Consider the following 27,412-nt stretch of genomic DNA (forward strand, 5'->3'; position numbering starts at 1 on the left):
CTGGGACCCCCAAGGGCAGGGCCTGATTCTCTCCATTCCCTATCGCCAGGCTGGCAGCCCCTGAGGTGACGGCCCTGCGCCTCCTCTGACTTCTAGTTTGGGGGGCCCGGTGGGCAGCGCCCAGGCTCCTCCCGCCTTCCTCCAGTTGGACAGCGAGGGGCGGGGGACGGGGCGTCTGGGGACCCGATCCCCAGATTGGGAGGGCCCAGGAGTGGGGTTCGGGCCCCTGTGCGGGGAGTCCCAACCGCGAGGGCAGCTGTGGTCCTGGCCCTTGCCTCCCGCCGACACCACGGCCCACCCGGGTGGGGACGTCAGACCCGCCGGAGCCGCAGTCCGGGTTCCCGGCTCGAGGGGCGGTGCCCGGGCCCCAGAGTGGGCAGCGATGGGCGGGGAGCCGCCCTCGTACCTTCTGGACCAATGAAGATGCGCGGTTGAAGGCCCCGCCCACTCAGGGCGGGACGACAGCACGCAGGCGCACGGCGCGCCCGGGCGGGCCGGCTGGCTGGGAAGATGGCGGCGGGAGCCCGGGCCGCCGCCGCCGCCGCAGAGCGAACCCCGGGTGTCCGGGGTGCGCGGTCCAGCGCCGGGGCCGGGCCATGAGCGCGCCATCCTCGAGTCCCCGAGCCGCGGAGCCCGCCCGCGCCCCTCGGGCCGCCCCGCGTCCCTCGCCATGGCGCGGCTCGCGGACTACTTCGTGCTGGTGGCGTTCGGGCCGCACCCGCGCGGTGAGTGCCGAGGCCAAGCGCTGAGGGTCGGGGGCTGGGTTTGAGGGTCGGGGGTCGGGGGTCGAGGGCTGGGGGCTGGGGACCAGGTCGGGGGGCCGAGAACTGAGGGCCGGGCACTGAGGGCTGAGGACCGGGGGCTGGGCGCTGAGGGCCGGGGTCGGGGGGCCGAGGGCTGAGGGCTGAGGGCCGGGGCCGGGGACGGGGACCGGGGCCCGGGTGGGGGCTGAAGGTCGGGGCGGCCTGACAGCCCGTGGGGAGAATGGGCGTCCGCTGGGGGCGGCGTGGCCGCGCGGGCCTGGTGGCGGCCGGGAGGGAAGCCTGGGCCCGGCCTGCCCAGCCTCTGTGGGGTGGGACGGGCTCTCCCCTTGGCCGGCTGCCGGCGGCTGTGGCTCTAGTGGCTCCAGGGGCGCGGACCCGCGGCTCACCAGCCCGCCCCTGACCTTGGTGCTGCGTCTGAAGCCCCTGGCGGTCTTGGCGGGGTGCATAGAGGGGGTGGAGTTCGGGTTGGTGCATGGAGAAGCGGTGTTTGACTTGAAACTGGGAGGATTTCAGGAGGAAGCGTCGAGAGTAGAGAGGAGTATTCCTGGCGACTCGCCTGACGGGCCAGGCCCTGCACGCCAAGCCCTGGGTGGGGGATCAGCGTGGCAATGGGTGCCTATGCCCAGGAGGTCTGTGTCTGGGGTCAGCGCCCGTGTCTGAGAGCCCTTCAGCCCAGGGGGTAGGAGAAAACGGAGCCTGACGATGACATCAGCAGCAGCCTGGAGACAGCAGCGCTGGCGAGCGTGCTCGGTGTGCCAGGCCCCGCACAGCCCTTTGTGTGCATGATCTCACCTCTTCCTCCCAGCAGCCCACCGGGGTTGCCCTGCTGTTGCCCCCATCTGTAGAGAAGTCAGGCGGGGATAAGTTGACTGCCTGGCCTGGGCCGGCTCAGAGGGGCTGGGACTGGCACCCAGGCAGTCAAATCCTAGCTGCAGACGGGCAGTAAGTGAGGATGGCTGTGTGGTCAGGCAGGGGCTGGATGTTGAGGTGGGGTTGAGGTTACCTTCCCAGTTACCGTGTTTTTTTTGTCAGTCCAGCTGTCGCTGTCCCCACCCAGGACCTGGACTTCTCTCTTCTTTGTGTTTCTTCTGCTGGACCCCCCACACACTTCCTGAAGCCTCTTTAGCGTCTTCTTCATCTTCAGCCCCTCCTAGTAGCCTCTTACGCAGCACACGCTCTTCCCTGTTACCGTCTATCCAAATGTGTGTCTTATGGCACCGTCCTATCCAAGTGTGTGTCTGACGGCACCGTCAGTCGTGAGCATCTGCCTTTTTCTTTAGAGAGGGAGTTCTCGCTTGCTAGGAGCACACAGTCCTCATCCCCCGGGTGCAGGCTGGCTGTCAGTGTTGCCTTGACCCACAGAGGGAGCTGTCTGTGCTGAGGCACCTGTGAGGGGCAAAGAGGAGGCCGTACCACCTGGGGCAGAGGGTGCCTGAGGGAAGCAAGGCTGGCTGAGGGCTGCCCTGGCGTGAGGGGCCTTGGGCTGGGGGTCGGAACAGGGGCTGCAGGAACAGCTGATGATGACTCTGATGATCCTAAGGGCAGTGTGGAGAGGGTTTCGGTTGGCAGAGACTGCAGGCAAAGGCCAGGTGGGAGGCTTGGTGGCCGTGGGGTGAGGAGTTGAAGGTGGGCACAGAGAAGAGGCAGAGTGGGCTCCACGACAAGCTGGCCGTGACATGTGTGTGCTCATTGCTGGAGCCACATGTAGTGCAGGCACCTGTGTGTGTGTGTGTCCTTTGCGCAGGACAGGGTAGAAGGCTAGAGCCTGAAGTGCCCCCCTCGCCCTTCCCCTAAGTGGCAGGGAGGAGTGATAAGTGGTCCACTGTAGTAGGGTTGGGGGACCGTGGAGCCCTGTGCCCACTACCTTCTGGGGTTGAGCTGGTCAGCTGCTTGCTGGCCTCGCAGCGCCTTTGAAGGACTTGTTTATCCTTGAGGGGAACAAGCCTATAGACTGGGACTCTGGTCATGGACTGAGGATAGAACCAGGTACCAGGGCAGGTCGGGGGCGGAAGAGGCAGAGGAGCATGGCGTGGGGATCACTTATCTCTGCTTTGCCCCTTGAGAGCCTTGTGACTTGGAGCCAGTCGTTTGGCTCTCTGTGCCTCAGTTTCCTCATCTGGGGATGGAGTGAGTCATGCTAACCTCCCAGGCTGCCGTGAGGATGCAGTGAATGCACACGTGTGAAGCGGTGGCACACAGGAGGGCCCTGGAAATGATGAGTATCTTTAGTGACTGAGCAGCAGGTGTGTGGATTTTCTAGGCACAGATACAACAGACACTTCTAAGTGGGTAGAGGACCCCCTCTGTTCTGTCAGGCTGAGTATGACTTCAGGGCCGGATGCAGGGTCTCTTGGGTTGGGGATTAGGAGGGCGGATAGCTTGTCTTGCCTGGATCTGGACATCCTGTCTGGAGCTGCTGGGTGCAGGACCAGGGTGCTGAGGGTGCACGAGTCCTGCCTGAGGCAGCATCCCAGTTGCTAGTGGTCACCAGCTGGAAACCTCTCAGGAAAGGTGGGGAGGGGCCCTGAGAAGGTAAATGCCTGTGCTGGCCGTGACTCTTTCACCTCGGAGAGTGATGGTGGCCGGCGCCGGCCCATCTGCAGGCCCCTCACCTGGTGAGTCAGGGATCACCTTCTGTGCCCTGGGGCCAGCATCAGGACTAGACAGACCTCTGCCCGGCTCTTCGCCCAGAAGGGCCTTGATCACAGCATGGCCAGTGCTGAGGTGTCTTTGGGAGCAGGAGACACATTTGATCTGGCCCTGACCTGGCCAGCGGCCTTCCAGCTCCAGCAGCCAAGTGTGCATCTGCCTGGGAGGAGGGGCTGGACCCCTTGCATCTGAGAAAAAGACCTTTTACTCCATGGCCTCGCCTCATCCTGACTGTGATGAGCTGGCTGCATTCTTGAGCCCCATCTACTGTCCCCACCCACGTTCCTTCCCGCCCTCTGGAGCGGGCCGGGGCTGTTTGGGACGGCCTCAGCTGCCTCCCAGCCTCCACCCTGGGAGCCGGAAGGGGTCCAAGGCCTTGGGTCAGAGCTGCTCTGGTCTGATGGGCAGGGGAGGTTGGGGGGATGGCTGAGGAAGCTGCAGGGGCCCTGCACATGGCCTGCCGCTGTGGCTGAGGGAGCCATGTGCATGTTGGGGTTCGGTGGGTGGTGTCGCAGGAAGGTGCTGTCCTTCCTTCTTTTCTTCTCTTTTCCTATAGCTGGGTTCCCCCCAGAGCAGCAGAGCTGGCCAGGGCTGGTCTTCGTGCACGGTGGGGAGTGTGGTGGGGGAACAGGAGAGGCTGCCATCGTTCTTTGCCTCCCTACAGCACACGCTGGCCTGGGCCAGCCCTCCAGGCATCAGAGCCTGGCACTGGTGATGGGGTGCTGCCAGCAGATGACAGAACGCGAGGTCTGTGTTCGCCTGCCTGCCCGCCCGCCTTTCAGGCCTGCAGTCTGTGTGGGGCTGGCTGCGGGGACACTGGTGCAGGAGGAAGCGCTTTTTGAGGAGCTTTCAGGACAGGAGCCCTAATGTCCTTGGGTGGCCCCCTCGGCCCCATGTTCAAAGGTGGAGGGGCAAGAAAACCTTGGTGCCCTGTGCCACACGGCACACTGTTTGGATTCGTCCTGTTGCTGAGGGGAGAAGCGGGGAGGATACCCTCCTTGCTCTCTGATCTGAGGTAAAGGCAGCACTCTGGTGGGCAAGGAGCTCAGCTGCTGGAGGTCACTCCTGTGGCAATAGGGCTCAGGTGGGGTGGGTGGGGACCCCGGAGAGACATGGCAAACCCCCCCATCCCCCTGGAGGCCAAGATGTGGCCTGGCCCCAGGCAGCACAGAGCTGAGGTGCAGGCTGGGACCTCAGAACGGGGAGGAGGAGAGCTGCTCACAGCCCAGGGCTGCAGGGCCCTCCATGGCCTGCTTTTCCAGGGGCCAGCTGTGTTCTGTCATTCCCTGGGGCTCCGGAAGGTGCCCTGTACTTCTGATTGAGGAACCTGTTTGTTTGTGGGGTGTGAGTGCGTTGGGTGTGGGGAGGATGGTCGTGTAGCCGACTGTATGTGTTCTACAAGCCTTAATTAGTCTGTGGTCCGTCCCAGCCAAGCTAACAGGTGCACTAGCAGTCACTGGGGTGTGGTGGAGGGAGGTCGGTCCTATGATCCCTGTAGGCCCCAGGCTGGGGCAGAGCGTCCCAGGGGACGGGGTGCTCTGTGGGCTGAGACCTGAAGGCTGCTCTGAGACCTGAAGGGCCAGTCTGGGGCCGTCATGGCACAGAGGAGCTCAGGGAGAGATGCCTGCTTGGCCTGCTGGGCCAGCCCAAGGAGAGTGGAGCTCAGGGCTGGCTCTTTGGAGGGTAGAGCCCTGCAGAGGACTTAAGGCTGAGTGAGTTGGTGCTTCACAAGACAAATGGGGTGGAGAGGGTCAAGGTAGACAGTGACCTGCCACTTTGCCCATCCTCCTGGGGAAGACTGCCTTTCCTGCCTGGCCTGGGGGAGGCTGCAGTGCAGGGACTGCTGTCCCTGTTCATAAACCCCTCTTCCTTCCTCCGCCTGCTGCCTCGTGGCAAGAACTGGGTGAGTCCTGGGTGCCAGCCAGGGCTGGGCCCAGATGGTGGTTTGGGGCCGAGCACAAGGAGGCCTTTGGGGGAGTGGGTGGAGTGGGGGAGGAGCCGCAGCTCAGGGCCTGTGCCTGAGTGAGCTGTGCTTGGGGGTGTGGAGGTAGGTGTGGCACCCGCAGACACCTGGGTCCCCATCAGTCTGCCGCCTGTCCTCTGCAGGGTGTCAGTGGTGGGAGGGGGAGGGGAGCAGGAAGCTGAGGTTTTGTGAGTCAGAATTGGCCCCTCACCGCCCCACCATCTCCCACTTAGCAGCAACCTGCCCACTGCCGACTTCCTTGGCTCTGCCTCTGTAACCCTGGAGGGCGGGTGGTCTCCCTGCCTGTGGGGGACCTGTGGAGTGTGTGCCATTGGGCTGCCAGGGTTGCTCATCTGTTCCCAGGAGGACCAGGCACGCTGGATGTGGGGCTGCAGCTTCCTGGGGATCGGGGTGGGGGTACACGAGGCGATCTGTGTTGTGTAGGACCCCCCCTTGCCCGTCTGGCTCTGCTGCCTCCGCCAGGTGGGTGGCGGTGTTGAGGCCTGTCCAAGCGGAGGATGGGCACAGGCCCTGGGGACCTGTGGGTTGTGTGGAGGAGGCAGGGAGGCTTTCGTCTTTCTTGCTGCACCTGCTCCGTCCTCCACAAGCCCTGGGAGGCCTGTGGAGCCGTCCTGCAGCGGGAGCCACACCCTGAGTATCCCGCTGTGGTCCTGACCACCAGGCCTCCTAGTTTGGCTCTCTAGGGGTGAGCCACAGGCAGGCACCTGTAGCCCAGCAGTGTGGACTGGGCCTGGAAAGAGTGCCCGGGTGTGGTTGTCGGGGGAACAGAGTAGCCCAGCAGTGTGGACTGGGCCTGGAAAGGGTGCCCGGGTGTGGTTGTCGGGGGAACAGAGTAGCCCAGCAGTGTGGACTGGGCCTGGAAAGGGTGCCCGGGTGTGGTTGTTGGGGGAACAGAGTAGAAGGAGAGGAGGGATCTCTTGGGGAGATGTAGGCCTCTTGGCTTCCCCTGCCTGAAAGCCTCCTCCTGGCCCAGGGGAGCTTAGGCTGTGCTCAGCACCCATCCTATGGCCTTTGTGCAGGGAGATTTGGAGACAGGGAGCAGGCCTGGATGCGACCACCGTCCCACTCTCCTCTGAGAGCTGCTGGATCCCAGTGCTCAGGAGGCTGTCTGGGTATCCTTCAGTGGTCGTCCTGGACCAAGTCTCCATCCTTCCCGTCTGGCTGCTGCCCCTCTGGGTCCTGCTGGCTGTGGGGATGGTGTTCTACCAGGCAGCTGCCAAACTCCACCTTCTGGGACCTGTACTGGGTCCTGTCTCTGAGGCAGCTGGGACGGGGAGGAGTCTGGGGCTGTGGGCGCGGGGATGTCCCCTAGCCTGGTGGGGCTGAGGCTTCTTGAATCCCACACAGACAACAGACGTGAGTCCTCCACATGCCTGGCTGGGCCCAGGGCTGGTGGGTGACAGGGAGCTCTGGGGGATGCCCACTGCTGGGGGGCTGAGAGCCTAAGTGGGGGCCTGGCTGTGGTGGCAGATGCTGTGGGGGCTGTGGAACAGTCCTGAACTGTTGACCTTCGATGGAGGGCTGCTGTGCTGTGTGAAGCTGGGCTGGTCAGGCTGAAGGAGGTCTCTGGGATGGGATCGGGGAATGGGGATGGTAGTGGCAGGGGCTTCTCTACTCTCGGGTAGCCTTGGGGTCTGCGGCTGCCCAGCAGACTCTGCATACAGAACTATTTTTAGGGAACTGAGGCTGATCTGGTGCCAGATGAGGGCCTGGTGGGTGGGAATGTTTCCACACTGGGATCCTCAAGCCTCCTGGTGGATGGGGGGCGGGTCGGGTGCTCTGACCACCTGTTCTTGTCCTCAGGGAGTGGGGAAGGCCAGGGCCAGATTCTGCAGCGCTTTCCGGAGAAGGACTGGGAAGACAACCCATTCCCCCAGGGCATCGAGCTGGTAAGTGGGGGGCGTGCTGAGACGGTGCTGGCAGGTGGAGGGGGTGGCAGGTGGGGAGGGCAGGTGGGCACAGCCCTGCCCTCGTCCCTGACTGAGGGGCCTCTGCAGTGCCCGGCTTACCGCTGAGTGAGGGACCAGACAGCAGAGCCGCTGTTGGGGGGTGTGGCCGGCTTGGCCGGCAAACTGCTCGGTGCTCATGTCACTGTGTCATGTTGTCACTCAAACATGATGGTGGGGACTGTTCCCATCTTCTGGTCCTTGCCCCAGGTGGGGAGGTCAGAGGCTGTTACTCCTTTCAGTCGGAGACACTGACGCCCAGGAGGCCACGTGTCCCCAGGGTCTCCAAGCAAGGAGCTGCCTGTGTGTGTTGGAGCCTCCAGGCCTGGCAGTGCAGACGCTGGGGCAGGTGGGCTGGTTCTTGCCCCAGGTGTAGGGGGAGGAGCTGACTGCTGAGCCCTCCCTGCAGTTTTGCCAGCCTAGCGGGTGGCAGCTGTGTCCCGAGAGGAATCCACCGACCTTCTTTGTTGCTGTCCTCACTGACATCAACTCCGAGCGCCACTACTGCGCCTGCTTGACCTTCTGGGAGCCAGTGGAGCCTTCACAGGTCAGCTTGGGGCCTCTGGGTATGGCATGAACAAAGCTGCATCCTTGGGCCATGGCCAACTCCCCCTGCCCCCATCTCCCCCGACCCCTAGCAGGAAACGACGCGTGAGGAGGATGCCCCAGAGAGGGAAGAAGAGGAGGATGAGGGAGGCCAGACCCACCTGTCTCCCACAGCGCCTGCCCCATCTGCCCAGCTGTTTGCACCGAAGACGCTGGTGCTGGTGTCTCGACTTGACCACGCGGAGGTGTTCAGGGTGAGGCGGGCAGCCGGGGTGGCGAGGCAGGACGAGGGTGCTTCCATCGGCTGTCCCGCCACTCCCCGCTCTGGTCATTGCAGAACAGCCTCGGCCTCATCTATGCCATCCACGTGGAGGGCCTGAATGTGTGCCTGGAAAACGTGATTGGGAACCTGCTGACGTGCACTGTGCCCCTGGCTGGGGGCTCACAGGTGGGTTTTGGGGGCAACTGGTGTCTGCACAGCCACAGGCCCTCCTGCTGGGGCCCTTGTAGGTATTTGGAGCCCAGCCAGAGCCACACACAGCTGGAGGCCTTGGATGCTCCCTCCTGTGTCCTTGTGCCACCGTTGCCCCCGACAGTCCTGGCCTGCTCACCTGGCCTTTGCACCTGTGCTTTGGGCCTGTGTCCTTCAGCCTCTCTGTCCGCTCCTTCAGTGGTGTGTGCCTGTCTCTGGATGTTGGTGTCAGCTTGTTTGTCTGCTTCCTGCCCTGTGCCTGGGTGTGTTGGGGCGTCTAACCGTGTCTTTCTGCCCGTCTGTCCTGTGCAGCTGGACTCTGTTGAGGAAGGAGCGGTATGGATTCTTTGTTTCTTCTGCCCACCTAGGCCCCAGCCCTACCCCCAGTCAAAAGCAGCCACTCCTGTCCTGAGTTTTCTCTGCAGCTGCTTGGGACAACAGAGGCAGGGCATGGCATTTCCCTCTTGCCATGTTGCCCATCCCAGCCAGTCCCACCTCGGGTCTGTCTGTCCACCAGGGTGTGCCTGGGGCCACGGTGCTCTGGGCTGACTTAGATCTGGTCAAGCTACTGAGTCCCGATCATTCTTTTTTTGCAGAGGACGATCTCTTTGGGGGCTGGTGACCGGCAGGTCATCCAAACTCCACTGGCTGACTCGCTGCCCGTCAGCCGCTGCAGCGTGGCCCTGCTTTTCCGCCAGCTGGGTGAGCCTGTCTGTCCCACCCTGCATGGCTTCCCCTCGGGGGCTGGTAGTCAGGGATGTGGGTTCTCGCTCTGCCTGGGTAGGGGCCCAGGGTCCTCTCCAAGCTTCTCCTCTTCTTTTAGGCATCACCAACGTGCTGTCTTTGTTCTGTGCCGCCCTGACGGAGCACAAGGTTCTCTTCCTGTCCCGGAGCTACCAGCGGCTCGCCGATGCCTGTAGGGGCCTCCTGGCACTGCTGTTTCCTCTCAGATACAGGTGACCCCGCCCGGCCCTCCCAGCCCCTCCTCCTGGCCCCTTTGCCCAGCCACATCCCCTGGCTCACTGCGTCCTTTGGGGCCTGCACAGCTTCACCTATGTGCCCATCCTGCCGGCTCAGCTGCTGGAGGTCCTCAGCACACCCACGCCCTTCATCATCGGGGTCAACGCGGCCTTCCAGGCAGAGACCCAGGAACTGGTAAGGGTTGTGCTTTGTGTCCACCTCGGCCTAAGCCTGCGGGTCCCTGACTGCCGGCTCCCTCGGCCCGCAGCTCGACGTGATCGTTGCTGATCTGGATGGAGGAACGGTGGCCATCCCTGAGTGTGTGCACATTCCACCCTTGCCAGAGCCGCTGCAGAGTCAGACACACAGTGTGCTGAGCATGGTGAGGGACACCACGGGCAAGCGGGAGCCTTGGGGGCCTTTGGGATGTGGCCGCCTGGCAGCACGGGGAGCCTAGAGCTGGGGCCAGCGTGCAGCCGCCTGCTCCGTTCTGTGCTGGCAGGTCCTGGACCCGGAACTGGAGTTGGCTGACCTCGCCTTCCCTCCACCCACGACGTCCACCTCCTCCCTGAAGATGCAGGTGGGTGTCATTGCTGCTCCTGCATGGGGACCCCGGGGCACTCAGGCTGCCCCGCTCAGGTCTGCTGCCACTGACACACAAGGCATCACCCCCAGGCTGGCCCCGGCTCCTGTAGCATAAGCAGGAAGGAGCCTGGGAGCAAAGCAGCTGCCAGCAGTTAGGTGTGGTGGTCGTGAGCGGTGCGGGTGAGGCGGCAGGGGCCCAGCAAGGGGCTGGAACTCAGCCTCTGGTCACAGGAGCCCTTGAGGGTGCTGAGCAGGAGTGCCTCATCCAGACAGTTTCAGAGTTGCTGGTGGCCCTGTGTGCAGAATGGTGGGAGGGGCAGAAGAACGGGAGCAAGGCACCCTGGGGAGGCCCCTTCCCAGCTTGGGGTGGGGGGGTGGAGGAGCCCCTGAGGGACCTGGCGTGGGGGTCGGCAGGGCTGGCTTTCGCCTGCAGTCAGCTTTCCTCCCAGGACAAGGAGCTGCGAGCTGTCTTTCTGCGGCTCTTCGCTCAGCTGCTGCAGGGCTATCGCTGGTGCCTGCACGTCGTGCGCGTCCACCCGGAGCCTGTCATCCGCTTCCATAAGGTGGGGCACCTGGCGGCTGGGGGTGGAGTGGGAGATAAGTGCCTGGTGGAGACCCCTGAGGGACCGACCTGCTTGTGTCCCCCAGGCAGCCTTCCTGGGCCAGCGTGGGCTGGTGGAGGATGATTTCCTGATGAAAGTGCTGGAGGGCATGGCCTTTGCTGGCTTCGTGTCAGAGCGTGGGGTCCCGTACCGCCCCACAGACCTGTTCGATGAGGTGCACCCCCACCCTGCCCGCCCAGCCCCCTGCCCTGGCTCTGCCTGACCATGGCTTACCTAACCTCCTGCCCACCCCGCTAGCTGGTGGCCCACGAGGTGGCACGGATGCGGGCAGATGAGAACCACCCCCAGCGTGTCCTGCGTCACGTCCAGGAACTGGCAGAGCAGCTCTACAAGAACGTACGAGGGTGGAAGGATGGGAGGCGTCGCACCACCTCGCTCCCTCGGCCCCTGCTCCGAGGGTGGCAGGATGGGAGGGCATCGCACCACCTCGCTCCCTCGGCCCCTGCTCCGAGGGTGGCAGGATGGGAGGGCATCGCACCACCTCGCTCCCTCGGCCCCTGCTCCGAGGGTGGCAGGATGGGAGGGCATCGCACCACCTCGCTCCCTCGGCCCTGCTCCGAGGGTGGCAGGATGGGAGGGCATCGCACCACCTCGCTCCCTCGGCCCCTGCTCCGAGGGTGGCAGGATGGGAGGCGTCGCACCACCTCGGTCCCTCGGCCCTGCTCCGAGGGTGGCAGGATGGGAGGCGTCGCACCACCTCGCTCCCTCGGCCCCTGCTCCACACTTCCCATCTCCCCGCAGGAGAACCCGTACCCAGCCGTGGCGATGCACAAGGTACAGAGGCCCGGCGAGAGCAGCCACCTGCGACGGGTGCCCCAGCCCTTCCCCCGGCTGGATGAGGGCACCGTGCAGTGGATCGTGGACCAGGCTGCGGCCAAGATGCAGGGTGCACCCCCAGCTGTGAAGGCCGAGAGGAGGACCACTGTGCCCTCAGGGCCCCCCATGAGTGCGTAATGAGGAGGGACGGGGAGGCAGGTCCCGGGCGTGGCCCAGGACGGGCATGGGGTCAGGGGTCCGAGTGTGCGTGTTCTCTCCCCACAGCTGCCATACTGGAGCGGTGCAGCGGGCTGCATGTCAACAGCGCCCGGCGTCTGGAGGTCGTGCGCAACTGCATCTCCTATGTGTTTGAGGGGAAAATGCTTGAGGCCAAGAAGGTGAGGGCTGTGCAGGCTCCAGCCGGGCCAGGGCAGCGGGTTTCAGAGGAGACCTAGGGCACGCTTCGCCCTCGTGGGTGCTGACCCTGCCCCGGGGCCTCCTCTGTCTAACAGACAGCTGGGGGTGGCTGGGCCGGCCTGAGGGCAGGTGGGCGCCGGCTCTCCTCTCGACCGCAGTGAGTGGTGGGTCAGGCCTGCGTGGGAGGCCCAGCCAGGGAGATTTACTTCCATTTTTAGAAATCAGAAGGTTTCACTATTATGTTTCCTCTGTATCCTTCCCCTTAAATTGGGCCGTACACGACCTGCTCCTCGTGCTTTATGGAAACAGAGGTTGCTCCCTGCTGTTTTACCCTCTGTGATGCTCACTTCACACCTCTGGGGTCTTTCATCATGGCCAGTTGGAGTCTCTTGTTTTTCTTTTTTTTTTTTTTTTTTTTTTGGAGATGGAGTCTCGCTCTTTCACCCAGGCTGGAGTGCAGTGGCTGGATCTCAACTCACTGCAAGCTCCGCCTCTCGGGTTTACGCCATTCTCCTGTCTCAGCCTCCCAAGTAGCTGGGACTACAGGCGCCCGCCGCCTCGCCCGGCTAGTTTTTTGTATTTTTTTAGTAGAGACGGGGTTTCACCGTGTTAGCCAGGATGGTCTCGATCTCCTGACCTCGTGATCCGCCCGTCTCGGCCTCCCAAAGTGCTGGGATTACAGGCTTGAGCCACCGCGCCCGGCCTGTCTCTTGTTTTTCATTGGCTGTGTGGTGTCCCTTTGGGGCGGCCAGTTTTGTGATGAACGATGTAGCAATAGAATACAAACTCCAAGCCTTTCTGTGCCAGGCGAGTCACTGAGCCCTGGCCAGCCAGGCAGCTCTGAGCCTGTGAGCTGGGGGGCCTGGGCCACAAGGCCTCTCTCTGGAGCGCACCTCCCTGCCGGCTCACAGGTGCAGCGTCTGTGTCCTCGTGTCTGGCCTGGTGAACTTGTACTTGTGGAGCTGCTGGGCCCACTGGAGGTTTTAGTCTTTATTGGTCAGCAAAGCCCCAGAGTCTGGGACATCCCACCTGAAAGGCATTTGGGTCTCCTGGACTCCTGCTGCCCTCCCTGCCTGGGCCCCCAGTGGGTCTTTTCTGTGCCCTCAGCCCGTGTCTCCTTTCCCCACCTGCAGCTGCTCCCAGCTGTGTTGAGGGCCCTGAAGGGGCGAGCTGCCCGCCGCTGCCTCGCCCAGGAGCTGCACCTGCATGTGCAGCAGAACCGTGCGGTCCTGGACCACCAGCAGTTTGACTTTGTCGTCCGTATGATGAACTGCTGCCTGCAGGTGAGGCCAGGTCTCCCATCCTGCCAGGGGCGCATGAGCGGGAACAGGCGGGGAGACCCTGGTCTGCGGGTGAGAGTAGAGAGGGTGCAAGAGACTCCTGTGCCAGTGGGCAGGGGTCCTGGGTCTGCAGGGAACACAGTGGAGAGAACCGTTTTTGGGGGCAGGTGCTGGGGCCTGGGGTTTCCTGATGTAGAGCCTCTGAGGCAGCCCTGGGGAGCTGGAGCCACGGTGTCAGGTGCTGGTCCGCGGTGGCTACGGGGGTGGTGGGGGCATGGTGGGAGGTGAATGCTGCCTGGGAGGGGAGATGTCCTCACAGGCTCTCGCTTTGCCTGCAGGACTGCACTTCTCTGGATGAGCATGGCATCGCAGCTGCTCTGCTGCCTCTGGTCACAGCCTTCTGCCGGGTGAGTGGTGGCATGGCTGAGGTCTCCTTCCCAGCCCCTTCCTGGCTGCATCCCGCTGACCTTCTCCCCTGGCTTCTGCAGAAGCTGAGCCCGGGGGTGACGCAGTTCGCGTACAGCTGTGTGCAGGAGCACGTGGTGTGGAGCACGCCACAGTTCTGGGAGGCCATGTTCTATGGGGATGTGCAGACTCACATCCGGGCCCTCTACCTGGAGCCCACCGAGGACCTGGCCCCCGCCCAGGTGCGCAGGGAGTCCTGGGGCTGGGGACTGGGGGCTGGGGGCAGTGTGGCCCCAGCTCATGCCTGTGGTGCTGTGGCAGGAGGTTGGGGAGGCACCTTCCCAGGAGGACGAGCGCTCTGCCCTGGATGTGGCTTCTGAGCAGCGGCGCCTGTGGCCAACCCTGAGCCGTGAGAAGCAGCAGGAGCTGGTGCAGAAGGAGGAGAGCACGGTGTTCAGCCAGGCCATCCACTACGCCAACCGCATGAGCTACCTCCTCCTGCCCCTGGACAGCAGCAAGAGCCGCCTACTTCGGGAGCGCGCTGGGCTGGGCGACCTGGAGAGCGCCAGCAACAGCCTGGTCACCAACAGGTGAGGCGGGGACTGGGGGTTGGGCCCAGTGGAGTGGGCGGGGCCCATGCCCACAGTCTCTTCCCTGGCCCAGCATGGCTGGCAGTGTGGCTGAGAGCTATGACACGGAGAGTGGCTTTGAGGATGCAGAGACCTGCGATGTGGCTGGGGCCGTGGTCCGCTTCATCAACCGCTTCGTGGACAAGGTCTGCACGGAGAGCGGGGTCACCAGCGACCACCTCAAGGGGCTGCATGTCATGGTGCCAGGTACGGGGGTCTGGGCTGGTGACACCCCCTTGGATGGGCAGGGCTGGACGCAGAGTGTGAGAACTGCCTTCCCCCAGACATCGTCCAGATGCACATCGAGACCCTGGAGGCCGTGCAGCGGGAGAGCCGGAGGCTGCCGCCCATCCAGAAGGTTTGTGGGGGCCAGCAGGGCCACGGGCGCCCAAGGCCGGGGCTGCATCCTGAGCTCCTGCTCTTGTTTTCGAGTAGCCCAAGCTGCTGCGGCCGCGCCTGCTGCCTGGGGAGGAGTGTGTGCTGGACGGCCTGCGCGTCTACCTGCTGCCGGACGGGCGTGAGGAGGGTGCGGGGGGCAGTGCCGGGGGACCAGCATTGCTGCCAGCTGAGGGCGCCGTCTTCCTCACCACGTACCGGGTCATCTTCACAGGGATGCCCACAGACCCCCTGGGTGAGCCTGCAGACCCCCTGGCCCTGTCGCCCCCTCCCGCCAGGTCTTTGGGGTGAATGGACTTTCCCTGTTTCTCCCGCCCTCTTCTTGGGGGTTGTGGATCCCCATGGGAAATGGGCCTTTGTCTGCTCCTTCCCCACCCACTTGGGATCCCCCATAACTGTGGTACCCTGAGATTCTGGGACCCCCCTGCCTTATCTTCCTTGCTTCTGACTCTGCCTGGCCTGTCCTAAGTTGGGGAGCAGGTGGTGGTCCGTTCCTTCCCGGTGGCTGCGCTGACCAAGGAGAAGCGCATCAGCGTCCAGACCCCTGTGGACCAGCTCCTGCAGGACGGGCTGCAGCTGCGCTCCTGCACATTCCAGGTGGGGCGTGGTGCACGGGTGGGGCTCTCGTCCCCACCCTGGTCTTTCTCGTGCGAACCGGTCTTTCTCGTATGAACCATTTTTAAGCCAGTTTCCACCAGTGGCCCTGCTGTTAGGCCTGCGTGTCTGGGGCCCTCACCGTGGCTCGAGTTGACGTCCACTGTTTGATATGCAGTCTTTGGGTCCTTGTCCTTTCCTTGGGGCGCCGACCCTCAAGTGCATGTCTTGGGTGTGCCTTGCAAGCCCGGGCCTTACCTCACAGCCACTGAGATGTCAAGTTTACACAAATGCTTGCCTTTTTGTGACACGGGCACAGGCCTTTGCCTGTGCCTTGCTTCTCTCTGTGTTACGGCTGCGGGGGGAAGGGGAGCCTGGCACCTGGCAGCGTCAGAGTTGGGGGAGGGGCTGGGGGCCACCCAGACTCCTAAGGGTTGCTTTTTCTGACGCAGCTGCTGAAAATGGCCTTTGATGAGGAGGTGGGGTCTGACAGTGCCGAGCTCTTCCGCAAGCAGCTGCATAAGCTGCGGTACCCGCCGGACGTCAGGGCCACCTTCGCGTTCACCCTGGGCTCTGCCCACACACCCGGCCGGCCCCCGCGAGTCACCAAGGACAAGGGTCCTTCCCTCAGGTATGGATCTGGGTCCCAGGCCGGGGCAGCTGGGCCTCAGCCATGAGTTTCCGCTCCAACCCTCCTGGGCCCCGTGCCCATCTTTGTCCCTCTTCCTCTCACCTTGGTGACTCTGTGTGCCCCAGAACCCTGTCCCGGAACCTGGTCAAGAACGCCAAGAAGACCATCGGGCGGCAGCATGTCACTCGTAAGAAGTACAACCCCCCCAGCTGGGAGCACCGGGGCCAGCCGCCCCCCGAGGACCAGGAGGACGAGATCTCAGGTGGAAGGGTGGGGGGAGTCCTGGGTGGTCTCTGGATGCTGACACTCGCCAGGGAGGATCAGGACAGGTGGAGTGGCCTCTGGGTGATGACCCCGTGTGCCTGGCCTGCACAGTGTCGGAGGAGCTGGAGCCCAGCACGCTGACCCCGTCCTCAGCCCTGAAGCCCTCCGACCGCATGACCATGAGCAGCCTGGTGGAAAGGGCTTGCTGCCGCGACTACCAGCGCCTCGGCCTGGGCACCCTGAGCAGCAGCCTGAGCCGGGCCAAGTCTGAGCCCTTCCGCATCTCTCCGGTCAACCGCATGTACGCCATCTGCCGCAGGTGAGGCCGGCCGGGGCTGGCCGGGGGGGTCGGCAGGTGACTGAGTGTCTTTCCTGCCTCCTGTGGGCCTGGGCCACGGCTCCTGGTCACGTAAGGAATGTGGAGGGGGAGAGGGCGGAGGGACGGGCCACAGGGCTGGGGGCGTGGGCTGGAGGGCCCCCTTCTGTTGGGAGCCACGGGCTGGCTCCTCTTGCCCTGCTTGGGGCATGAGCCCAGAGTGGGTGGGGCCGGCCGCCTTCACGCCTCTGCCTCCCCACAGCTACCCAGGGCTGCTGATCGTACCCCAGAGCGTCCAGGACAACGCCCTGCAGCGCGTGTCCCGCTGCTACCGCCAGAACCGCTTCCCCGTGGTCTGCTGGCGCAGCGGGCGGTCTAAGGCCGTACTGCTGCGCTCTGGCGGCCTGCATGGCAAAGGTGTCGTTGGCCTCTTCAAGGCCCAGAACGCACCTTCTCCAGGTACCTCCTGCGTCCTGCCCTGTGCCTGCTCTGCCCTATCCCACCCTCCCCTGCCTCAGCTCCACGTCCTACCCTAGGCCAGTCCCAGGCGGACTCGAGCAGCCTGGAGCAGGAGAAGTACCTGCAGGCCGTGGTCAGCTCCATGCCCCGCTACGCCGACGCGTCGGGACGCAACACGCTTAGCGGCTTCTCCTCAGCCCACATGGGCAGTCACGGTGAGGGTGCTTGTGGGCAGACGGTGGGGCCGGGGGCACTTTGCGGGGCTGTGGTGGCATTTGTGGTTTGGCAGGCAGGCCACGGAGGGGCAGAAACGGCGTTGATCGTGGATGTTTGGGTATGGGATGAGGAGCATGCCCTTGGGGTGCCGTGGGGCAGGGGCGGGAAGCCTGCCCAGACCAGGTGTGTGCCCCGACCTCCGTCCGCCCCGACCTCCGTCCGCCCCGACCTCCGTCCGCCCCGACCTCCGTCCGCCCCGACCTCCGTCCGCCCTGACGTCCTGCCCTCCCTGACATCCTGCCTGCTCTGACTGCCCCGCTGTCCACCTCTGTGTCTGCTGCAGCTTCCTGCAGGGGCCTCTGGGTGCTGCCTCTACGTGGCTCTGTCTTATCATTTCCCACAGCCTGGAAACATCCCAGATGCTCCTCTGTCCTGTTCCCTCCCAGTGTCACTGTTTCTCCTCATGCCCCAGCCTCCGCCCTCCCCACATCCCCCTATCCAGACTGTCTGTGGAGCCTCTGGCCTGGCTCTGCCTGCTGCTTGGCCTCTGTCCTCGTGTGTCCTGGTTCCTTGGGCCTTGCCCGAGCTGGCCCTGCTGTCTCTGTCCCCACCGCCTCGCACACTTTACAGGTGCCGTACGCACACTGAGGTAGACTGGCCCCTGGACGGGGTGGCAGGTATGCCCCGCACTCACTGTCGGGAGCACTTGTTCTCTAGTGCAGAAGTGGTTTTGTTTTTCCAGATACCACGTTACATGGTTCTGTTTTACACTCACCCTGTCTTCCTGCCTTCCCACCCCTGCCAGAAACCCTGAGTGGCGCTTGCGGGTGGGCCCGGCCCGGCCCGCCCCTCCATCACCATGTGTGTGCCTCCCGTGGAGTCCCTTTTGCGTCTCCGACCATCCCCAGTGCCCGTGGCTGCTGCCTCCCAGTGTCCCTCTCAGTGCCTAGCAACACTCGGGCTCAGCTTCCCTCAGCTGTAGTTGTGGCTTCTAGTCCCAGCTCTGACCTCTTTATAAGGACCCACTGGGCCCTGGTTGGCATCCAAAGTGGGCTGGTGCTGCGTCCTCACTGTGAGCTGGGTGCCTGCAGTGTGGCCACCGTCAGAGGATGCAGGGTGTGTTGGGCCGGCATTGTGCTTGGCCCCTGGTGACTTGGTGGGCGAGGAGACGTTTCCTCTCTCAGTCCCACCCTCGGGCTCTACAGAAGCTGGTGAGCCTAAGGCAGGGCCAGGCGCCCAGAGACCCACTGTGGACCCAGGCATCTCCCAGCCCTTTGGGCTGCCACTTCCTCTTGTGGCCTCCCCTGTGCCTTCAGGCCACATCGTCCAGACTGTGAGCCTCAGCCACAGACCTGCCTGTGTCCTGGACTGAGCTGCTCTCCATCCTTTTGGACTGGGCTCAGGCTCTGAGCCCACCCTCTCCCCTCTTTGGGAAGCCTCCAGGTCGCTCGCCTATTCTCCAGGCCACACCTCTTGGGCACCTCCTGTTGCTATGCCCTGAACAGAGGCCTCTGCATGCCCGTCTGTTGCGAGTTCTGAGCTGTGCCCATCACAAGCCCTGGTCCCCTGAGTGGAGGACAAAGGGCCAGGGTGTGGAGGAGGGACTCAGAGACAGACTTGCCCTGAGCTGATTTAAGTGGGAAGAGAGGAGGTGTTCGGGGGAGAGCCCGGAATCCCCACCACACAGCCCTTCTGCTGCCACAGAGTGCTCTGCGGACTGCCCTGCCCTGGCAGAGAGGCCCGCACCAGGATGGCTCTTCCCACTCTCCTGAGATCAGGGACTTGGGGCTGACGGCTGCTACCTCCAGGCTCCCTGGGGGCTTGGTGGGACCCTCCGGCCTGTAGGCACCCCCCAAGCTGGGCACGCCCAGGCCTGGGGCTAGGCCTGAGCCTTCTCTCTGCTGTGCCCCCAGTTCCCAGCCCCAGAGCCAGGGTCACCACGCTGTCCAACCCCATGGCGGCCTCGGCCTCCAGACGGACCGCACCCCGAGGTACCGTACCGAGCCTGCACAGGCCAGCCCTTACTTGGTGCTGGTGGCCTCTAGTGTGCACTGAGTTATTGCGGGCACTAATGTCTCCCTCCACGCCTGACACTAACGACCTGTCTCCCGAGCCCCAGTCCTTACCTACCTGACCCGCGAGTCCTGCCCTAGAAACTAACACTGGCTGCCACCCCACGTCTCAGCATCTGTGTGTTCCAGCCCTCCTCTCGCACGGCCCTGCCGGGGTCCTGCCAACCACCCCTGCCCTGGGAGCTCAACCCCCTCCCTGGAGGCCAGGCCCAGCCAGCCCCAGGTAAGTGGTGCCCTGGCCCCCCTCGGGTGCTTACCTGGCGTCTTCTCCACAGGTAAGTGGGGCAGTGTCCGGACCAGTGGGCGCAGCAGTGGCCTTGGCACCGAGGTGGGCTCCCGGCTGGCTGGCAGAGACACGCTGGCCCCACCCCAGGCCAACGGGGGCCCTCCCGACCCGGGCTTCCTGCGGCCGCAGCGAGCAGCCCTCTACATCCTCGGGGACAAAGCCCAGCTTAAGGTGATTGGGCTGGGGGGTAGGGGTGGGGCCGGGCAGGGGGCTTGGGGCCTCACGTGTCTCACGGTGCTCGGCCGGGTTCTTTTCAGGGTGTGCGGCCAGACCCCCTGCAGCAGTGGGAGCTGGTGCCCATTGAGGTATTTGAGGCACGGCAGGTGAAGGCCAGCTTCAAGAAGCTGCTGAAGGCGTGTGTCCCAGGCTGCCCTGCTGCTGAGCCCAGCCCAGCCTCCTTCCTGCGCTCGCTGGAGGACTCGGAGTGGCTGATCCAGGTCTCTGCACTGCCCCTGTCCCTCTGCCCACCTTGGTGCTGGGCCTACCCCTTGGCTACAGCCGAGTGGACGGGTCTAGGTTTGCTTGTCTGAGTGTGTGGAACGCTGGAAGGAGGAAGTGACGGCCACTTCCCACCCCGGCTCTGGGGCCGGAAGGCAGCTGGCAGTGAGAGTGGCCAGGGCCTGGGCATGGGTGTGTCGGAGCAGTTTGCTGGGTCCAGGTGGGCCGATGACCACACGGGGGATGCGATTTATGGTTCTGGGCCTCTGCTGCATTCTTGTGGGGGTGGGTACTGACAGGACGCTGGCTCAGTGAACACTGAAGATGAGGCCACCGGGCATCTTGAGGGACAGGGACGTCCCTCAGTCCTAGAGAGCTTGGAAGGGGGTGGGCTGTGGCCAGCAGGCTGGAGGCGGCGGTGGTTGGCATGCCCAGAGCAAGCTGTGTCGGTCCAGTACTGTGCCCACATACAGGGCTCAGAGGGCTGTGGACAGGGCCTGCCTCCCCGGTGCCTGTGGACGTGCGGGTCTCTAGCCTGATGAGTGGTGAGGCGGGAGGGCGGGGGGTCCCAGAGGTGCTGAGGCCGCCTGTCCCTGCAGATCCACAAGCTGCTGCAGGTGTCTGTGCTGGTGGTGGAGCTCCTGGATTCAGGCTCCTCTGTGCTGGTGGGCCTGGAGGACGGCTGGGACATCACCACCCAGGTGTGTGGCGCATGGGGCTGGGGTGGGCCAGGCTCCCGGGCTCCTCACTGACCCTCCGGCGGTGCTGGCAGGTGGTATCTTTGGTGCAGCTGCTCTCAGACCCCTTTTACCGCACGCTGGAGGGCTTCCGCCTGCTGCTGGAGAAGGAGTGGCTGTCCTTCGGTCACCGCTTCAGCCACCGTGGGGCCCACACCCTGGCTGGGCAGAGCAGCGGCTTCACACCCGTCTTCCTGCAGTTCCTGGACTGCGTACATCAGGTGGGCAGGCTGCTGTGTGGGTGGGCCGGGGCTGTGCACCCTGACTGCTGACCCCTGGCCCCTGACCCACATGGCGTGCAGGTCCACCTGCAGTTCCCCATGGAGTTTGAGTTCAGCCAGTTCTACCTCAAGTTCCTTGGCTACCACCACGTCTCCCGCCGTTTCCGGACCTTCCTGCTCGACTCTGACTATGAGCGCATTGAGCTGGGTATGTGGGGAGTCGGGGCTGGGACAGCCACGGGTCAGGAGGGCCCAGGCTCACTGCTGGCCTGTGCAGGGCTGCTGTACGAGGAGAAAGGGGAACGCAGGGGCCAGCTGCCATGCAGGTCTGTGTGGGAGTACGTGGACCGACTGAGCAAGAGGACGCCTGTGTTCTACAATTACATGTATGCGCCCGAGGACACGGAGGTAAGCTGGGGCCTGGGTCGGGTAGGCAGCTCCTGCCTGACCCAGGTCCTCAACTGCAGGCCCACCCCCAGGTCCTGCGGCCCTACAGCAACGTGTCCAACCTGAAGGTGTGGGACTTCTACACTGAGGAGACGCTGGCCGAGGGCCCTCCCTATGATTGGGAACTGGCCCAGGGGCCCCCCGAGCCCCCAGAGGAAGAACGATCTGACGGAGGCGCTCCCCAGAGCCGGCGCCGTGTGGTGTGGCCCTGCTACGACAGCTGCCCGCGGGCCCAGCCTGACGCCATCTCACGCCTGCTGGAGGTGCGTGTGGTCCCGGAGCAGGGTCTGGCCTGGCACCCCCTCCTCTTGCTCAGACTCCAGGGTTGTGCTTGTGTGTGCACTTGTACACGCACGTAAGTCCGGTTACCCCTGGGGGTGGCTGTGGCTCCCCAGGGCCCCGCCCCACTCAGTGGATGCTTCCAGACAGTGACCTGAGACCCCCAGGTCTCAGTACACAGCCTCCACTCTGGGCCCGCGTGTTTTCCCTGACGTGGCTTTGAGCAGCTCAGGCAACTCTTGAGGAGTCAGCCCTTAGAGATGACGGTGTTTTACTCCCTCTGCCAGACTGCCTGCCCCACCTACCCTAAAGTGAGCAGCTCTGGGTTCTTGCCCTGAAAGCTTGGGGTTGACATTTAGGCCTCTCTTACCCCTCACTGTGCCATCCCTGGTGGGCCTGGACTGAGGGAGAAAGGAGACTGAGGGGTGGCGGCTAGGTTGGTGTGTAGGACTTCAGAGCTAGGCCATGGGGGACCTGTACTCAGCTCCCCACTGTTGGCTGCGTGGCCTTAGAGGTTATCTGAGCATCTTAGAGCTTCTGTTTCCTCGTGCAGAAAGTGGAAATGCTGATTCCTGCCTTACAGGGAAGTGGTGAGGCTGAAATGAGTCATTTATTTCAGTGACTTAGCATGGGGCACCAGGTTTGGGGGAGCACGGGAGTCATGGTTTGCGACGGAGGTGATCCACACACAGACAGCGGTCCCTTTTTCTCTCAAGCAAAGCTCATTGTCTTAGGTTGGCGCGGTCCGATTGGTGCTGACGAGTCACTCAGCTTTGCGGTGACCAGCATCCGCTTGCTCTGTGATTTTCTATACTTGTGTTTTTTACTGGTCTGTGTGTTTATGTTTAAGGTGAGTTTCTTGGACACAGGATGTAGATATAGTTGGGTCTTCCTGTTACCCAGTCTAATGGTTTTTTTTAATTGGAATTTTTAGCCCATTTTAATTTACTGTTACTATTGATGTGGCTGGCTTTAAGTCTGGCGTCTCGCTGTTTGTTTTCTCTTTGTCCCTTTGATTTTTTTTCCTTTCTTGCTTTTCTTTTTTTAAAAAATATGTTTTTAGTATTCTGTCTACTGTGAGTTGAGCTGTATCTCTCTGTGTTATGTTTCAGGAGTTGCCAGGGCTATAATCATCTGACTTGAAATTACATTACCCCGTTCACACCAGAAGAGCCTTACAGTGGTGTATGTCCATTCACGCCTTTGCTGTCCTCCTGTCACTGTCACACATTTTACTTTTACATATGACATAAACACCCAGCGTGGTGGTTTTTTTTTTTTTGAGACGGAGTCTTGCTCTGTAGCCCGGGCTGGAGTGCGGTGGCCGGATCTCAGCTCACTGCAAGCTCCGCCTCCCGGGTTCACGCCATTCTCCTGCCTCAGCCTCCCGAGTAGCTGGGACTACAGGCGCCCGCCACCTCGCCCGGCTAGTTTTTTGTATTTTTTAGTAGAGACGGGGTTTCACCGTGTTAGCCAGGATGGTCTCGATCTCCTGACCTCGTGATCCGCCCGTCTCGGCCTCCCAAAGTGCTGGGATTACAGGCTTGAGCCACCGCGCCCGGCCTGTTTTTGTTTTAAACAGTCAACTTTGTTTTAAGGAAGTTAAGAAGGAAGGAAAGCGTCTTCTATTTTTGCCGTTTTTAACATTCTTCATTCTGTCAGTATGATCCGGTCTGGTTATTATTTCTCTTCAGCCTGAAGAATTTTTAATATTTCTGGTAATACAGATCTGCCAGTCACAAGTTCCCTCAGCTTTTGCTGATCTGAAAACATCTTTGGGCCTTTATTATGCAAAGGGTGTTTTCTCTGGATATACAATTCTAGGTTGACAGCTTCTTTTTTTTTTTTTTTTTTTTTTAACATTCAGCAGCTAAACTGATGTCACTTTAAAAGATATCATTACTGCGCCGGGCACGGTGGCTCACGCCTGTAATTCCAGCACTTTGGGAGGCTGAGGCAGGTTGGATCACCTGAGGTCAGGAGTTCGAGACCAACCTGGCCAATATGGTGAAACCCCATCTCTACTAAATATAAAAATTAGCCGGGCATGGTGGCGCCTGGAATCCCAGCTACTCAGGAGGCTGAGGCAGGAGAATCGCTTCAACCTGGGAGGTGGAGGCTGCATTGAGCTAAGATCGCGCTAGTGCACTCCAGCCTGGGCGACAACAGTGAGACTCTGCCTCAAAAAAAAAAAGAAAAAAAAAATTACTTTGTTTTCTGGCCTGTATTGTTTCTGCTTAGAAGTTGGTGTTCATTCTTATCCTTATAAACTGTGTATAATGGTGCCCTTTCATCCTCTGCCTTAAGATTTTGCGTTCATTTTTGGCTTCAGCAATTTGACCATCATGGTTTTTGCTTTCATCCTGCTTGGGGTCTGTGGGATGATCATTTTCGTCAAATTCAATACATTTTAAGCCACTGCTTCTATAAATTACTTTTTCTGCATAATCTCTCCCTTTCTTTCCGGGACTTTCTTGTCCTGTATGTTGCTGAGGCTCTGCTTTTTTTTTCTCAGTTTTTATCTTTGCAATTCATTTTGGATGATTTCTGTGGTCCTATCTTCAAGTTCACTACTCTTTTCTTTGTTTTTAATATACTCAAGCCCATCAAATGAATTTTTTTTTTTTTTTAATTTCTTGAGACAGGGTTTTGCTCTGTTGCCCAGACTGGAGTGCAGTGGCACAGTCATGGCTCACTGCAGCCTGGACCTCCCAGGCTCAAGCAATCCTCATGTTCATTCAGCCTCTCGAGTTGCCGAGACTACAGGCCTGTGCCACATGCCGGCTTTTTTTTTTTTTTTTTTTTTTTTGTAGAGACAGGGTCTCCCTATGTTACCCAGACAGGTCTCATAAACTCCTGGGCTCAAGCAGTCCTGTCACCTTGGCCTCCCAAAGTGCTGGGATTACAGGTGTGAGCCACCGCACCTGGCCCCATCTAATGAATTTAACTCTCTTCATTATAGAGATTCCCCATCTGATAAACCGTTATGTCCATCTTTTCTTTTAAATCTTGAAACATATTTATAACTTAAAAATATATACAAAGATGGGGTCTTGCCCTGATGTTGCCCAGGCTGTTCTCACACTCCTTGGGTCAAGTGATTCTCCCTCCTCAGCCTCCCAAACTGTTGGGATTACAGGCGTGAGCCACTGTGCCCTGCCTGTGTTGTCTTTCTTTAAGGAGTCTTGGGTTTTATTCTTGCCGGTAGGTAATGAGCTTGTGGGTCAGCTTGATCTGTTTGAAGCTTGTTTCTAAGCTTTGTTTGGGCAGCTCTCCAGCACCTCTAGAGAAGCTGCAGGGATAAAGCAGCCTAAGGTGTGTGGCCTCTCCAGGGCTTCAGTTGGAGTTTTGTCTCTGTGTCTCCGGTGAGGTCCTGCCACACTGGCTTTTTGGAAGTCCAGCGTCTTTCAGCATTGCTTAACCTCTAGAGTTTGGACTCGGCTCATAGCTTTTTTTTTTTTTTTTTTTGAGGCAGAGTCTCGCTTTGTCGACCAGGCTGGAGTGCAATGGCGCACTCTTGGCTCACTGCAGCCTCCCGAGTAGCTGGGATTACAGGTGCCCACCACCATGCCCGGCTAATTTTTGTATTTTTAGTAGAGACGGGGTTTCGCCATGTTTGCCAGGCTGGTCTCGAACTCCTGACCTCAGATGATCCACCTGCCTCGGCCTTCCAAAGTGCTGGGATTACAGGCGGGAGCCACCGCGCCTGGCCAGGGGGTGTGTGTTTTTAACTTACCCTGTTGGGGTTTGTGGTGCTTATGTTGTTTGATGCCTCTGGTTAGTTTGGGAAATTTTTCAACTGTTGTCCCCAAATATTCACTTTGCATATTTCTTCCCTCCCTTTGCCATCTCCCCCTGTGATCCAGTTACACACGTGTTAGGCCTTTCCATTGTATCTCTTTCCTGTATTTTCCATCCTTTTGTCTTTTCATGCTGTAGTCTGGATATTTCCTTTTGAACAAACTTTTCACTAATTCTCCCCGCCAGGAGCTGCAGAGGCTGGAGACAGAGTTGGGCCGACCCGCTGAGCGCTGGAAGGACACCTGGGACCGGGTGAAGGCTGCACAGCGCCTCGAAGGCCGGCCAGACGGACGTGTGAGTGAGGGCCAGTGTGAGCGGCCACGGTGGGCCTGTTGCTGGGAGAAAGTGGCGTCTGCCCAGCCCTGACCCAAGTCCCAACCTCCTGTTTCCAGGGCACCCCTAGCTCCCTCCTGGTGTCCACCGCACCCCACCACCGCCGCTCGCTGGGTGTGTACCTGCAGGAGGGGCCCGTGGGCTCCACCCTGAGCCTCAGCCTGGACAGCGACCAGAGTAGTGGCTCAACCGCATCCGGCTCCCGCCAGGCTGCCCGCCGCAGCACCAGCACCCTGTACAGCCAGTTCCAGACAGCTGAGAGTGAGAACAGGTATGAGGGGCCCTCCCACTGCTGCACGGAAACCTCTGAGCTGGTGTTCTGGGGTCCCAGGCAGTCCTCTGGTGGGAGATGCAGGTGCTTTTGAGGAGCTTGTCATTTCTTAGGTTAGAAGGATTTGTTGGGAAGGCCACAGTGATGGCCTAAGTATACGCTACCATCGGGAGGGGTTTGGGGTGTGGAACTGGTGACCGCAGCCGACCACAGCCTGCAACGGCTGAGGGAGAAGCAGAAAGAGGGAGGTAGTGGGGCCCCCATGAGTCTGGAGCCTGACAGGATCCATCCCGGGCAGCTGCTGCCACGGCTGCTTCCACATATCTACCTGCCCGGCATCCCTCTCCTCGTCAGGGCGACTGCCGTGTGGGGGGGCTGCTTTCCCAAGACCCTGAGGCTCTGCTGTGGGGATGCTCCCTGGAGTCGAGGGGGTGGGGCATCCTTCACTGTCTCCTTTCTGGGCTGTCTTCCTGGGCTTGCAGCCCCGAGGCTGCTTTGTGGCCCCCTGGCCAGCGCTCTGGGCGTAGGTCAGTTCTGGGGACAGGGAGCCTGGTCTTACCTCCTGGGCTGGGACAGCAGGTGGGGACAACTGCTGGGGCCTGGGCTTGGCTGGGCCATGACAGCCAACCTGGCTCTGGTTCTGCTGCAAATGCAGGTCCTACGAGGGCACTCTGTACAAGAAGGGGGCCTTCATGAAGCCTTGGAAGGCCCGCTGGTTCGTGTTGGACAAGACCAAGCACCAGGTGAGTGATCAGGTGGTCGGGGGGACTCGGGGGAAGGGGCTGCGCTGACTCTGTGGCCTCCTCCAGCTGCGTTACTATGACCACCGTGTGGACACAGAGTGCAAGGGTGTCATCGACCTGGCGGAGGTGGAGGCTGTGGCACCTGGCACGCCCACCATGGGTGCCCCTAAGACTGTGGACGAGAAGGCCTTCTTTGACGTGAGCCTTGGCCGGGGCTTGGGAGAGGGGAGGGAGGGGCTCTGGGGTGTGGGGGCTGCGGAGTCAGTAACCTGCCCTTCCCCAGGTGAAGACAACGCGTCGCGTTTACAACTTCTGTGCCCAGGACGTGCCCTCGGCCCAGCAGTGGGTGGACCGGATCCAGAGCTGCCTGTCGGATGCCTGAGCCTCCCGGCCCTGCCCGGCTGCTCTGCTTCCAGTCGTTACCGACCACTAGGGGTGGGCAGGGCCGCCCCGGCCATGTTTACAGCCCCGGCCCTCGACAGTATTGAGGCCCCGAGCCCCCAGCACTTGTGTGTACAGCCCCCGTCCCTGCCCCGCCCCGCCCGGCCGGCCCTAACTTATTTTGGCATCACAGCTGAGCACCGTGCCGGGAGGTGGCCAAGGTACAGCCCGCAATGGGCCTGTAAATAGTCCAGCCAGCGGCTGCAGGCGAGTTTCTAGAACCAGAGTCTATATAAAGAGAGAACTAACGCCATGCTCCTGTGCCTGCCTTACCCACGTCCCAGCTGCCTGTTCTCAGCCTACCCAGAGGGTCCCGTCTGCCCCTATCCAGGCCCACCTAGTGGGAGGCTGGCATCTTTCTCATGAGCCTTTCCTGGTGCCTGGGTCCACCCAGCTCAGCCTGCACGTCCCTGGGAGTGGCTTTGCTCTGGGGGCAGATCGAGCAGGAGGC

At 61.7% G+C, this 27,412-nt stretch overlaps 1 protein-coding gene across 11 annotated transcripts; it reads left to right on the top strand.

The window, feature by feature from the left end:
* The first annotated feature begins 487 nt into the window (after positions 1-487).
* Positions 488-27,214, top strand: SBF1 (SET binding factor 1). Of its 11 annotated transcripts, none has more exons than XM_005566890.5 (42): positions 488-725; positions 7,201-7,286; positions 7,753-7,890; positions 7,982-8,143; positions 8,227-8,337; positions 8,674-8,697; positions 8,958-9,063; positions 9,185-9,317; positions 9,408-9,516; positions 9,590-9,703; positions 9,824-9,901; positions 10,356-10,469; positions 10,555-10,683; positions 10,767-10,865; positions 11,271-11,475; positions 11,571-11,683; positions 12,836-12,985; positions 13,321-13,389; positions 13,471-13,629; positions 13,709-13,977; positions 14,051-14,223; positions 14,301-14,374; positions 14,452-14,647; positions 14,882-15,009; positions 15,459-15,637; positions 15,763-15,899; positions 16,013-16,220; positions 16,480-16,676; positions 16,754-16,891; positions 18,806-18,883; positions 19,240-19,421; positions 19,508-19,687; positions 20,288-20,389; positions 20,461-20,646; positions 20,728-20,854; positions 20,924-21,054; positions 21,126-21,356; positions 25,360-25,467; positions 25,566-25,777; positions 26,433-26,520; positions 26,587-26,718; positions 26,804-27,214. In XM_005566890.5, the coding sequence occupies exons 1-42, from the start codon at positions 671-673 to the stop codon at positions 26,900-26,902; spliced, it is 5,709 nt and encodes a 1,902-aa protein (XP_005566947.2). In that variant the 5' UTR covers positions 488-670; the 3' UTR covers positions 26,903-27,214. The 11 variants fall into 11 exon arrangements, with proteins under 11 accessions (XP_005566947.2, XP_073859454.1, XP_073859455.1 ...); XM_074003353.1 differs by having other exon boundaries at positions 7,985-8,143; XM_074003354.1 differs by lacking the exon at positions 18,806-18,883.
* Positions 27,215-27,412: the final 198 nt, after the last annotated feature.

The sequence above is a fragment of the Macaca fascicularis genome, chromosome 10 (assembly GCF_037993035.2).
Source record: "Macaca fascicularis isolate 582-1 chromosome 10, T2T-MFA8v1.1".
NCBI lineage: Eukaryota > Metazoa > Chordata > Mammalia > Primates > Cercopithecidae > Macaca > Macaca fascicularis.